We start from the raw sequence: 13763 nt of genomic DNA on the forward strand, positions 1-13763 counted from the left end.
GACATTTTTTGTTTGTTGCATTCTCCAAGTGTTAATTGTTATTGTGAAGCACTTTTTAAACTGTGCTTAGAGAAGCGCTAGATAAATTAAGTTTGTTATTATTAACATTACTATGGATATTAAGCACTGCGTCTACTGGAGGGGGATCAATACGCAAAAGCGTAAGCTGAGAAGGCGGTCCATCAATGTGACCCAGGACATAAGAGCATACAAACTGCTGAAAGAATGTGACCATATGCAACCTAGACCACTTCTGAGTGCTGAACAATCGGATCTCAAGATGCACTGAGGACACATTTGGTGAGCTGTCTGCTTGTGATCCATTAACGCATGTTAATACCAAGTGTAAACAGGGCCGCAGTCAACTCTAACAATCATTTCTTTCTAATTTATAAACAATGGAGATTTAAGTTGCATTAGAAGCATTTCTTACAACTAGGAGCTAAAATACTAAAATTCAGTAGGATTCTGTGACACAGAGCAAAGCATCTGTAATTCACTTTTTGTTCCAGTCACATTTAACATCATTTTATTTAAAAATAGAATTTAGGTTTAAGTAATGTGTAAAGCGTGCAGATGGAATTTATCCTTATAAAATGTAGATTTTATTTGAAATGACAAAAAAATACTGTCACGTGAAGAAAAAAAAAATTGGTCAAAAAGCTAAATACTAAACTGTAGTTTGTTCAGTGGCTGACATGATTTTAAAACATCTTGAAATTCTTTTTACTATCTAGAGCTCTTTAAATCTCAAGGCCTCAATAACAGAAGGGTTAAGTGCTGTTCGTTTTCCTCACAGAGGATCATGTGTGAATCTGGTATCAGTGAGTTCAAACCCCATTATTTTGTGACATGTGCTTGCTATAGCGGTTCATACATTAAAAAGCTGCAAAGCCAGTCATTAGCGCCCCCGTGTGGGAAGAAGTACAAATATTATCCACCTGGAAAAAACTGTAACATGAAGAGGCACCAGAGGCTTGAGATGCTGAATGAATAAAGCACAAGGTTTCTATGGTGTGAAGAAATCAAGTAAAAGGTGCAGTAACTTCTGTATGTGAACGGCACCTCAAGGCTGAAGGAGGCTGATGGCACAATGGCCTGAATCAGACCTGTCATGGACCTTTGCCACAATCCTACTCTTAACCATAGTCAGTTAATGCTGTACCATTACGTCAGAGAATGTGACCCCCAGCAGTGTTTCCTTTTTCCGTATACTTAAAATGCTGCTTTTTCCCCTAAAAATACCTAGTACCAGCTGTATATTTGAACCTGGCCTTTATTTTCTCACTTTTTTATCTAATGACTAATACGAACAACGGTCCTTTAAAGTTACCCAGTACTGAGCGAGAGCACTGCAGCCCGAAGCCACAAAACAGGCTGTAATCACATTGGACATGTCTGCATCGTCAGTTCATTTCCACTGAAAGTGCTTATTTTTGCCACTAACAGGCTGAAGTTATTATTAAGTGTCCAACCAATAAAGGTCTGTCTCTTCAGGGATCCTTTACATTATGTTGTCTCAGAGTAAGATCCATTTTATTTAATCAAAAACAGCCCCAAAATTGCTATTTTCAAACCCACCAGACTCTATATATGCTGAAATTACTGTTTTTTTAAATGGAGACTGGTGGGTTTGGCGATGGTGATTTCAGGGCTGGATTAAAAAAAAAAACAAAAAGGATTTTGCTCTTGTCTATCTTTGTAGGGATCCTTCCTATAATGTTGTCAGACACCTAGAATAATAATCTGAGTCTGTCAGTGGCAAAAACAAACACTTAGTGGATGGTTGGTTACGCTGCAGCCTGTTTGACTCAACACTGAACCAACTTAAAAAAGAATTATCTATTAGATACTTAGACACAAAAATGTGAGACAATAGGGTCCAGGTTGAAAAATACAGAAATTACATCTAATCCATCACCAAAGTTTTTGCATCACTTAAAATTAACCCTTACACTAGTTTAGAGACACAGCTGATGGTTGTTATGTCTTAATAACAGATATTTTGTACAAAGAACTATTTCTTTTTATATGGGACTTAAAACTCATGTCTTAATCTTCCCATTTGGACAGACCCTGGATCCCCCTGTGTGCGCATTCGGTGTCAATCCGGCTTGTACCAATTCATGGAGCGCCGGAGTGCTCTCTCCCAGCTCTGGACGACAGGGATGTAATCCCGACTCGGGCTGCATGCATTGCCCTGCGGTACTCCTTTGGGCAAGAAGGCCTCGTCGGTGCGCTGCAGCTTCTTTAGCTCCTCCTTGGTTCTCCAGAAGCCTGCGGTGACAGTGGAGGACAGAGGGTAAGCAACATAAACATTGATTGATTCTTACAAATGACCTGTGTATAACATAAGAGGGCCTATAAATCCTGAATGTGGCACTTTGAGTGATACAAATGTCCGCAAACACACTGTTAATCAATGGCTGAAAGTGGTGCAGATTTTTTTTTTTTTACACATCACCCATCACTATTGGCTCCTGGTCCACTAAGAACCAATGAGTCTCAAACACATGATTCACATTAACATTCAGTCATCAGCACCACCTGCTTCTGGCCTGTTATAAAACAACAAGAACAAATTAATCTTCTGCGCTTGATTTGATTAAACACTGACTAATGTATAACAATCTAATTACATAATGTGAATAATTCAATGGAAAACAGGTTACATAACAAAGAACAGCATTTCAGTGTGCTTCTTCTGTCAGTGCCAGGAATAAAAATAGGACTTTTGATCATGACTTTTCAAATGTAACTCAATATCAGGACCAAGTGTTATGATATTTTTAGAGAAAAACAAAGAAAAGTGAGAGTAACATTGAAGCATCTGTCTCTAACTGCCTGACAGAGCTGCTTCTCTTCTTTGTGCCGAGCAGCATCACAGCTTCACACGGCTGGCTGAAATAACCTAAATGAACTACAAAAATGCAAATGTTGCACATTTGTAAAGCATATAGCGTAATGTGCACATCGTGTGTGAGCGTCTTCGTACCCACTCCAAGTCCTGCGACAAAAGCCGCCCCTAAACACGACATTTCGCACTGCTGGGGTCTGGAGACCTTTCTGCCAAACAGGTCTGCAGTCAGTTGCATGACGAAGTTGTTGGCGGAAACACCGCCATCCACCCTGAAACGGAAAGAAAGATAGTACACTCAATTACACTGCAACTCACTTTACTGTAACAGTGTCAGAGAGATATAGAGCCATAATGCATTGCCAATAAGAGCTGAACTGCATTAGTGGAAGCAGGGTACACAAGAGTCCACTCTGTTACGCCCAGTGAGCTGGCTGAAATCCAAAATTCTACTAATCAGATACTGCACTGTAAGCTGGGATATCAAAGGTATGGGGGACGACTACGAGGGCTAGATGCTTACGTTGACTCTTTTTCATGTGTGCAGCAAACTAACATACAATGAGACACTCTGTAGTGGATGAGGAAAACTGCACCTGATCTTTGTGATGGGAATGTCAGTTTCTTTCAGCATCGTCTCATAGAGCTGCTTGTTTCTGCAAAGAATAAGACAAGTGACATTCAGTTAGAATCATAGACTATATAAAAACAATGGACGTAGTCACCTCGACGTCACTCATTGGGTTTGTAGAATCCTGTTCTGAAGCCTTGAGTTTAGCTTTTTGACTGCCGCCTTCTTGGATTTTTGGAGCCAGAAATGTTTTGTGGAGAGGGTGGAGGCTGCTAGTTAGGTTAGCACAGTGCAGTGTAGTCTTTGGTTAACTGTGATGATGGGAATGCTTGTAAAAAAACAGACTTAAAATCATAAAAAACAAAATGTGGTGATTGGAAAAACTGAACATTTTACTCCTAAGAGGGTGTTTTAGTCCAAGTAAATGCTGAATAATGCTTTAGGTGATCGAAATGTTAGTTAATTTTCATGAAAACACACTGAAATTGCAGCAGCTACAGCTTAAGACCCTAATTGTGGCTGTGTGTCCTGCATTGTTGGCTCCTTTGGCTTTTTTCATGCTGATTCAACATGCTAATTGGCATTTGATTTAAAATCTATTTTCCAAGAGTGACCTGGCCAAAACAAGGTTACAATAATAAATACAGACTGACAAATACAACTATCACACAATACAAAAAGCGAGCACAATCTCCAGTTAAAATGTGAAAAGTGCAATCATTAAAATTTCAGTGATAATTGGAGCAGCAGTCACATTGACCAATAGTGCTATTTTCTCAACCTTTTAAAAGTGCATTAAATTCCCCCATAGTGATCAGCTCAGACAGTTTTAAGTCCCTCTGTAAGTTTAATCCAAGTGTAGATAGATAGATTTGGTGTAGCTAGGCCCTTACTCTGTAAAACTGGGGTCACTTCATTATTATATTACCTAACCAACACAGTTGTTGTGGTAGCAACTTGCCAATGAATGGCACCCACATGCCATTGAAAGCATCTATGCCCCTAATTTTCATCAGACTTCAAGCCTAAAAAACAAGGCTGACTTATAAAAATTCACCCCAGCACAGTTGTCATGGACAGACCAAAAACGTTTTTTGAATAGGCTGTAGACATGTTCATTTCTGATTTGAAGTTAAGCATTCTAACTCGGGGGTCTATGAGGACTGACTCGCTCTTAGTGCCAGACTCAAGAGGCCATCTGAGGAACTGGCACAGCTTGGCTTCATTTTCCGTCCCCTAAGGTTGTTGCTTCAGTAAAAAGAATGGGAATGAATGGTGAAGAAAGTCGAACAGAACAACCACTGTAAATGACTCACCTGAAGGCGACAGACTCCAGAATGGCACGGACCAGATGACTTTTAGTTGTAGAAGGTTTGAGGCCCATGAGGGAGGCGCAGGCTTTGGGATCATTCAGAGGAGCCTTTGGATAAATAAATACACGTGTGTCAAATGTCTACAAGTGAAAAACAAACCTGGCACAAAAAAAACAGCCTCTGGACAGCAAAAGTGCAGCTATGCTGTTTTACATCCATTAGAAAACGCTCTACTTTGTAATCACATGCAAAAAAACATACGATTAACACTCAGGACAAACTTACAAAGGCCAGTTCACAATGGAGGGCAGAGAAAAAAAAGAGACACAGAACCATGTTACACAGAGAAAATAAAAAGTAAATCCATGCCTGTATTGGTTAAAAATGAAATGTGCTAGAGTAAATACGGGTATTGTTTATCTTTGGATGAATGCGGTTGTGTATATAAAAGTAAAGAGATTTTTCTTTGACACAGATACACTGACATGCACATAGTACACATCTACCTGCAAGCCACTGAAGGAAGGAACAAAACACACTCCGTCTGAGTCACTGACACTGTAAGCCATGGCGCTGGTCTCCTGGACATCAGAGAAGAGCTCTGCAACAACACACACACAAACACACGCACTGGTTTCTAAAACACCCTATGAATCCGTCAGTCGACATTCAACGTAGAGAAGATGACCTTACCAAAGGAATACTTCACACATAAAAAGGAGTAACCATCAGAGCTAATTTCTGCTACTCATTGCTCACCTAGCTCCTGTGCCCATTTGATGGCAGTGCCCGTGTCCGCTGCGTTACCCTCGGCCAGGTACACCACCTCTGAGCCAATCTTCCAGCCCACCAGAGGATACAGACCTAAAGAGAAGAAAATTCGGGCTTGTATGGACACATCTGGATGGAATAATCTTAATGCATGCGCATTTTGCCTTACCCGCTACAGACGTATGCGGTTGGCTCCCGGTGTTGATGTCCATGAAGGTACCAGTTCCCATGGTGATCTTGACATCACCCACGTCAAAGCAGCACTCTCCAAACATAGCTGCCTGCTGATCTGCCATCTATGGCAGAGGGACAGAGCGTGAGGGGATTTTGGTCATCATGAAACCCTCAGTCTTGGTCAGTAAAGGTCACAGAAGACGCTTAGTCATGGTCAGATCAGTAGCAGGCCTGACAGAGGCCACGAGGTCAGGCTGCTTGACCTCTGTTGTATTTGTGGACTACGTTGTTGACAACGCTGTGGCTTCATGGCTTCATGAAGTGAGTTAAGTATGTGCTTTTAAATATGGAAATACAGCATTTAAAATCACACCGTTAGGATTTGTAAATAATCTGGTATACTGGAGTACTGCGATACCGCCCGTGCCTAAAATGTGCCTTTGATTGACATTTTACAGAACGCAGTGCAGACTGCAAAAATGAAAACACAATCAGTAAAATTGTTAAAACAGTCTAAAAACACTGTTATCTAGCTAATTATCATATCACCCACAGCTATCAGCTGAAGCACCTGGTCTAACGTACACCTGAGGTGGACACATTCTCCCCGCACATTCCTTATTTTTAAATACCACTTTATGTGCGGGAAAAGAAGTACACTTGTTTTTGTGCGTACACATTGTTGATGCATCTGGCCCCCAGAGCTCTACTTTCTGCTACTTATCCTCCTGACACACATTCCTTTCTGATGACTAGCTACATAATCTTGCTTGCTTTCCTTCGTCTAACATAACGTGACTCATGGTGACATCAATGTGGACACAGTGGCATAAAGGTTGCAATCAGTGTTTTTAATAATAAATGCACAAATAAGAGAGTCTGTGATGCCACAGAGCTTGACAACTTACCACTGACATGATGGGAATGGACACTCCAAAGATTGACGGGTCTGTGGAGCCAAAGTCATGACTGGTGCATCATGGGGGAGAAATCAGTGAGAATGCATCATCTCACACTCTTTATCCACAAAGGCTATATAATTGCAATGATCACAAATAACATATCTAATACAGAGTTACTGAATGTCTTCATGAGAGTTAATATTCAGCAAATGTATAGATTTTCACATGTTAACACTATGCAGGATTGTCAGCAACTATTTGAAATGCTCGCCAGCAAAGCCAACCCCAGATATGCTCTCGTTTGGCGTTTCACCTCGCTGTGTTTGTGTTTTTTTTGGCATTGTGTTTGTGATTTTGAGGCTTCTTTTTGGATATGTGCTGCTTATAGTCTGGCAGCTGTTCGCTACCTCTCTGTAGTCCGACAATTTCAAAGCAGCTTTAAAAGCAACTCTTCAGACTGATGTTTCATATGTGATTGAAATATGAGTTTTTATTCTCCTATGAGATGGCTCCTATCTTTTTTGTGCTTGTGACCCCTAAATACAGAGCAATATGTATTGTTGTGAACAGCTCAGCTGAGGAATCATTTAGTTTAAGAGGCCTGAGGAAGTATGTAATGCTTTAATATTAAAAGTATACTTCACTCCTGAAATGATAATTTGACCATCAATTATTCACCCAATGCTGCATTGAATTTGTGAAGAAAACTTTTGTTTTCCTGCATGCCTTCATGGCGAACAAGGAATCAAAAATTGAAGAAACAAGAAAATTCTTCAAGAATATAAGTCATAGATGTCCTTATTCAACAACAGAAAATGTACATCAAAACATCCATTTATAAACTCTCACACATCTGATGCAGTATAATCTAACTCTCATATATCCAGTTGTACGCTCAGGAATTCCCAAACAAATGCATTTTTTTTTAATAAACTTTGATACTGAAAACACTCATGCATAAATGTGCACAGATGAGTAGTGCACCTGCGCTGTTTATGTGAAAGTTAAAATATTACTTTTTTTTTTTTTTTTTTTTTTAGCAAAAATTGATGTTTGGGAAATACTGAGAGTACAACTAAATAAATAAGACTATGATTTTACTGTACAAGTTATCTAAGAGTTTGTAAACTGCTGTTTTGATTAGGTTTTACTAAACAAGGACACCATTTCATCAAGAAAGGTTGCCCTCTTTGGTTTCTTTGCTGAGGCATCCAAGAAAAAATATTAACTTCCCAAATTCAGTGTAACAGGGTATGAGTAATTGTTATATAAATAACCATAAGGGGGGGGGGGTTCTTTAAAAGACTGTCACTGGTTAACACATGATTCAAGTGTTAGATAGAATTCAAAGGAAATGGTTGACTCACCCTGTATTTTCTACTTTGGGGAAAATAGACAGAGGCAGAGAGACAAGAGAGCAGAGAAACCCGCTCCAGCACATCTGTGAAAAAAGGCACCTTACAGTGATAAGAAAAAAACAACACAGAGAGCAAAACACAGATATAAACAGTAAATAAACACAACACACCGCATACCTGATAGGAGTCGAAAATCCCTGTTGAACTGGCATTAGAGTAGTCTGTGGCGTGGACCTGCCCTAAAACAAGTTCAATGACACAAATAATAGGAATCACAAGAATGTAAAAAAACAAAAACAAAACAAAACACTTGTATGTGCTCCCAGTCATTCTCCCACCTCCTCCTCTCCCACAAAAGTTAACTAAAACATTTCAGCCAATCAGTGATGCAACAGGATTGGAAACACAAAGACCATTCTGAGTCCAGATGTTTCCTGTTAGACAGTCAGACAGCGCAAAATACAGTCCGCTGGACAAGTTGCATATTGATGTAATGTTCTCAAAAGATACAGAGAGAGATATGGTAATCATTTGAGCTTTACATCACAAATACCACACACACCTTTTGTGAGTTTGAACAGGAGCCAGGTGTCTATTGTTCCGAAGCAGCAGTCACCTTCAGCTACTGCTTGATGAACCTGAAGGAATGAGGAAAGGTGATAAAGCAAAAAAAAGGAGGCAAGCAAGTGGAGGTTGTGTTGATGATTTAATACAGCCTATCCCACTTGGCTGCAATGGTATGCTTTGAGCTATCTCTTTGTAAATGTAGTCACAGCCTGGGAGGCCTGCTCTAGGTTGGAGTTTAAGCTTAATAGTCTGTCTATACACACGCACACACACCTGCTTGTAGTGTGTCATGACCCAAACGAGGCGGAAGGTGACATGTTGAGTGGAGAAGACAATAAGACTTGCTGCAAGTGACCGCTTCTGCCTGGTCAGGAAGTAGAGCAACTTCATCATGCCATGGATTGCCTGAAGTTGTCAAAAAACAACCACAGACATAGTGTATGAAATGGCATGATATTCAGCACTGATGCCTCAGTTGTTCACTGTCTAACAATTAGTTTTTTTTACCAAGTTATTTAGAAGTTCAAGTATTTCATCTTTCGTCTATTTAAGGGTACGTTTGGTATTTTTCCACCATATTTCCCCCATGTTTTTATGTCTATGTGACTAATGGAGGCAGCAATATTTGAAACTGGTCCAGTGCAGTCCGAAAGTGCTGCAGACGGTAGCAGCTGAACAGTGATACCACTCAGGGCATTTGTGGATCATCAGTTTACCTCCACTGTTGTGCTTGCTTTTGCCATTGAAAGGCTCAGATTATTATTTCAGGTTTTTGACATATTATTCCCTTAAACTGATCCCTACAGAGATAGATCTTTTTAACTGAGAAGTAAGATTATTTTTTTACCAGAACAGTCCCAAAATTGCCATCGCCAAATCCACCAAACTCCATTTAAATAAACAATCATTTTGGAAATGATGATTTCAGTGTTGTTTTTGGTTAAAAAGAAAGGATCTATCTCTGTAGGGATCAACAATGTTGTCAGAAACTTACAATAACAATCTGAGCTTTTCAGTAGTGAAAACAAGCAGTTTTAGTTGATGTAAATTGATGGTACAAACATGGCCTAAGTGGTTACATTGCAGCCTGTGCCACTGCTGCAGTTCTCTCCCTCAATACTGGACCAGTGTCAAAAACTATTGTTCCCATTCGTCACTTAGACACAAAAACGTGAAAAAGTGGGGTTCATGTTTAAAACTACCAAATTTACAGTTAAACCACCAAATGTATTAGACATGTACGATGGGCAGAAATCCAGTTATAGACTCACTTTCATTGTACATGATCTGTTCCAGGACTTCACCAGATCTGCAGACCTCTGATCCTGCCAGCTGATAAAGTTATGAAAAGGAACTCCAGTTTTCCTGTCAAAGGTAAAAAAGAGGGAGTAAAAAAACAGGATGGAGCCACAATGGATAATCAGTATATGAGGGCCAGTTAAACAGCTTTGCTACAGCAGTTCTCTTTAAGTTTTCCAACAAGTCACATGGTCTCTTTCTGGAAATAATTTGATAATAATTTTACCTGTTCCATGTTGTGAAGGTGCTTCGTTGAGTGGAGATGCCCAGAGCATCTATCTGACGCATTTGTACCCCTGCATCTATATAATGAGCCGGCAGCACATGCACACACATTAAAATGGTAATGGTAAGAAACAGGAATAGATTGCTGAAACAGGGACTCCCATGTAGGATGGAGCTGCAACAATTTATTTGTTTCTAAACAATTAAATTAACTGTCAAATAATTTGATAATCTTTTAATCTGTTTGAGCAATTTTTGATTTTTAAAAAAAAATCAAATACTCTGATCTAGCTTCTTAAATGTTATTATTTTCTAATTTCCTTACCCCTTTATGACATTAAACTTAATATCATCCTGGACTTTGGGAAACACTGATTGACATTTTCCATCATTTTATGGCCTGTTTTAAATCAAACAAATAATCAATGAATTAAAAAAATTATCTGTAGATTGATCGATAATGAAGATAATCTTAAATTGCAGTCCTAAAATAGGGATTATTGTATGGTCTTTGAAGACAGAGACAAATGTCCATTATAAATCAATGCAGTGTTCGGGGTTTAATAGTTTTCTTAACAAAACAAGGACAGAGTTTCACTGACTTTAATGGAGATATAGTCACTTACACAAGCTAACCTTTCAAATTTGCATGCATGAAATGATCTTTTCTGTACGAGGATGCCAAATATTTCTAATGTATTTTGGAGAAAACTGCCTTTCAAATGTCAATATAACATTTTCAAATAAAACAACAGCGCAGGATAAAGCCTTGAAACCGTCCCTGACAAATATCAACACATTTTTGACAGAATCGTAATAACATACGAGCATGATGTGCCTATGAAGGCTGTTATTTACTGCAGTGTTGCTTATTGGATTGAACTGAACAGTGGCCACAGATGTGGCTAAAGAACTGGCATCTCAACGTCTGTTTAAACTGTCACTTTTCTCTTTGAGAAAAAAACTAAAAGATCATTTTCACATGAATTGCAGTATTAACCCATTAATGTCCTTAGTGGAAGTCCAAAATTTCCTTCATGGCATTTAAAGTACTAACTGACTTAAGACCATATAAGTTGGAATTTCTCAAATTGGTCAAAGTATGAAGCGACAGCGCCCGTTTTTTTTAGCATATTTTTTTTTAGCATCTGGTCACAAGGGGTTTCTCGTTTTCTGATTTTCAGTTAAAACACTCCCAAAACAATAGGTTAGGAGTATCAGATGTTAATAATTTTTCATACACACATTGTCCAGACTCTTATAATACACATTTAAAAAGAAAAACTATAATTCATTGATTTTTCTTGCTCCAAGTTGACATTGTGCATGGTATAGAGGCATTTTATAATGTATTAAAATATCTGCGTAGACTCTCAATCTTCCACCCCTATTTAATATCACTTTCTCTCTCTCTCTCTCTCTCACACACACACACACACAAAGAATAAAATCCAAAGTCAGACGCTTGTTGACAGACCGCTTTGGTCTTTGAAATGCCACTGCAGATGCAGCAAACATATCAGGTTTGTTCCAGCTCTGTTGGCCTCAGTCAGTCTTTGAGAGGCCCGTGCAGAATAGTGCTACTAAAGATACTGTGGATATAACAAATTTTCAAAAAAGATTCTGTTTGTGAGCTGATTAACATGTTAACAGTTAATGCTGCACCGGCAGCTGCATTTCAAAGGCCAAAGTTGTTTGACAACAACCTTTGGTTTTCATTTTGTGTGTGTGTGTGTGTGTGAGAGAGTGAGAGAGAGTGAGTGAGTGAGTGATATTAAGTAGGGTGGAAGATTGAGAGTCTAAAGAGATATTTTATTCCAATTTAAAACCCCATAAAAATACAATATAAAAAGCCTCTATACCGTGCACAATGTCACAGTGAATTATAATTTTTGTTTTTAAATCTTTATTATAAGAGTCTGGACAATGTGAGTGTGAAAATTATTAAGATCTGATACTACTAACCTATTTTTTGGATGTTTTTTTTAAACAAAGGTCAGTAGTTCCCCATGATTCTTATGGGTTAGTAAACCCCATTGGAGTACATGGGAATCCATGGTCATAGAACCACATTTCTCATAATTTCTCCCTAACAACACATTGGAAAATCTATTTTATAATTTATTCTGAGTGCATGATTTTTTTTTGAACATGTTATCGTGTAAACCTTTATTTCAACCAGGGTTTATAGGAAAAGTGATAAAATGACTAACCCTATCCCTTGTATCTCAAAAACTATAAGGACTATCACGTTCTTGATACCATTGGACTTAAAACATCTTGAATTTATACTTCAATTCAATAATTTGTTATTTGTTGCAGTGTATGTATAATATTAAGCATATAAAATTAGTGCTAGTTATTTTTGTGATTTTTTTTGACTTTCAACTTTGTCTATCAATTAAGGCAAAATAAATTTCACAAATTGAAAATTTTGATTTTGACATGTATGACACTTAACACAGAAAATGTCATGTTTCTATCTCGAACAGAAAAATATCTATAGGGCTTTTACTTAATATACTAAATATAATACAAGGACGTTAATGGGTTAGAAATGTTTTGTCAGATATGCATTTGTCAGTGGCTGTGCTTGTTATATTGAATGATTCACATCCTGTCTAATTCCTTGGTATAGCTGTATTAAGATGTAGTAACGGGAAATTACGCAACTGTACCTTGCACAGCTCCCTTGACCACAGTGATAAACCCTTCCCATAGTGCATCAGGGTCCATTTCCACATGTCCTACTTCTGGATACAAGAGGACAACCTGGAGCAAGTATTAACAAAGTCAAAGTAAGTTTGTAATAAAGTTGCACACAGAGAATAACTTCTGTTATTGGTGTGATTTACAGATATGAAGCCAAAAAGGAAAGCAAGAGTAAGATGAATACCTTGGTTGTGCATGATCCTCGGATTGTTGCCTCCTTGTCATAGACGTGACATCTGATCGATGTCGTCCCAACGTCCACCGACAAAATGAAGCTTTCCTTATTGAAGCCGTTTCTCTGACTCCCCATTGCAGACTCGTTTGTCCCACTACTACCACTGCTCCTCAGATCAGTCCCACATCCCCCATAGTCAGCTCATACTCGTCTTGTTTACAGTCTGAATGGATGAAGTGACCTGATAGTACCTTATCTGCACCGGGTGAAATGCCGTCTTGAGGCTGTAACTCAACCTTTGAACCATGAATTCACAGGAACATCCAGTTCCAGTTCAACCTGTTGATCCCAGTTTCAGACCATTTATTGTCAAGTGCTACATTAAAACAGCCGTTAGCTAGGAAGTGATAACAACTTCACATCAAAAGCGCTGATGAAATGTGTATCACAGAAGTTAATTACGCATGTAATTATAGTTAACGCATTGCAATATGAAGAAAAAACATTATCGAAATGTTGTTATCTGCGAGTTTGATACGCTAAATAGTTCACTTGAGTCTGGTGGAGCTGACATGAGCTGAAGTGGGTGGTGACCAACTAACCGGTCTAGTTAAGCTAACTGGCTACTTAGCTAACTAGCTGTCAGAAAAAGAAATTTGAGCAGTTGTTTAAAAAAACTGCCAAATATAAATTATTCACTGCGAGTCAATATTTACGAAATAGGTGCTCATATCAGTGAAGTCCACATACCGAGGCGTCTGGCTGTGATAGGGAGAGTCCGAAAGTTGTTTTTCGCTGAATCGCATATAGGTGACATCCCACTGGGCACCCGTAGTGGA

General features: G+C 38.8%; 1 protein-coding gene across 2 annotated transcripts; it reads right to left on the reverse strand.

The window, feature by feature from the left end:
• Positions 1 to 1608: 1608 nt before the first annotated feature.
• Positions 1609 to 13754, reverse strand: gk5 (glycerol kinase 5). Of its 2 annotated transcripts, none has more exons than XM_042497694.1 (17): positions 13675 to 13754; positions 12934 to 13263; positions 12716 to 12809; positions 10039 to 10114; positions 9785 to 9878; positions 8787 to 8918; positions 8509 to 8584; positions 8124 to 8185; positions 7956 to 8029; positions 6595 to 6655; positions 5682 to 5808; positions 5501 to 5605; positions 5248 to 5342; positions 4745 to 4848; positions 3454 to 3513; positions 2996 to 3129; positions 1609 to 2277 (listed from the first exon to the last, which is right to left on the reverse strand). In XM_042497694.1, exons 2-17 carry the CDS (start codon positions 13057 to 13059, stop codon positions 2105 to 2107), a joined length of 1593 nt encoding a protein of 530 aa, XP_042353628.1. In that variant the 5' UTR covers positions 13060 to 13263; positions 13675 to 13754; the 3' UTR covers positions 1609 to 2104. The 2 variants fall into 2 exon arrangements, with proteins under 2 accessions (XP_042353628.1, XP_042353629.1); XM_042497695.1 differs by having other exon boundaries at positions 13641 to 13721.
• Between the last annotated feature and the right edge of the window lie 9 nt (positions 13755 to 13763).

Source organism: Plectropomus leopardus, chromosome 12 (assembly GCF_008729295.1).
Source record: "Plectropomus leopardus isolate mb chromosome 12, YSFRI_Pleo_2.0, whole genome shotgun sequence".
NCBI classification, from domain to species: Eukaryota; Metazoa; Chordata; class Actinopteri; order Perciformes; family Serranidae; genus Plectropomus; species Plectropomus leopardus.

Bases quoted from the DNA above. Each gene is read 5' to 3' on its own strand.
- gk5 (XM_042497694.1), bottom strand. From the start codon at position 13,059: ATGGGGAGTCAGAGAAACGGCTTCAATAAGGAAAGCTTCATTTTGTCG. The intron at 9,879-10,038 runs GTAAAATTATTA...TACCTTTGACAG, and splicing joins ACCTTCACAACATGGAACAG to GAAAACTGGAGTTCCTTTTC. The intron at 3,130-3,453 runs GTGCAGTTTTCC...TTTCCGTTTCAG, and splicing joins ATTCCCATCACAAAGATCAG to GGTGGATGGCGGTGTTTCCG.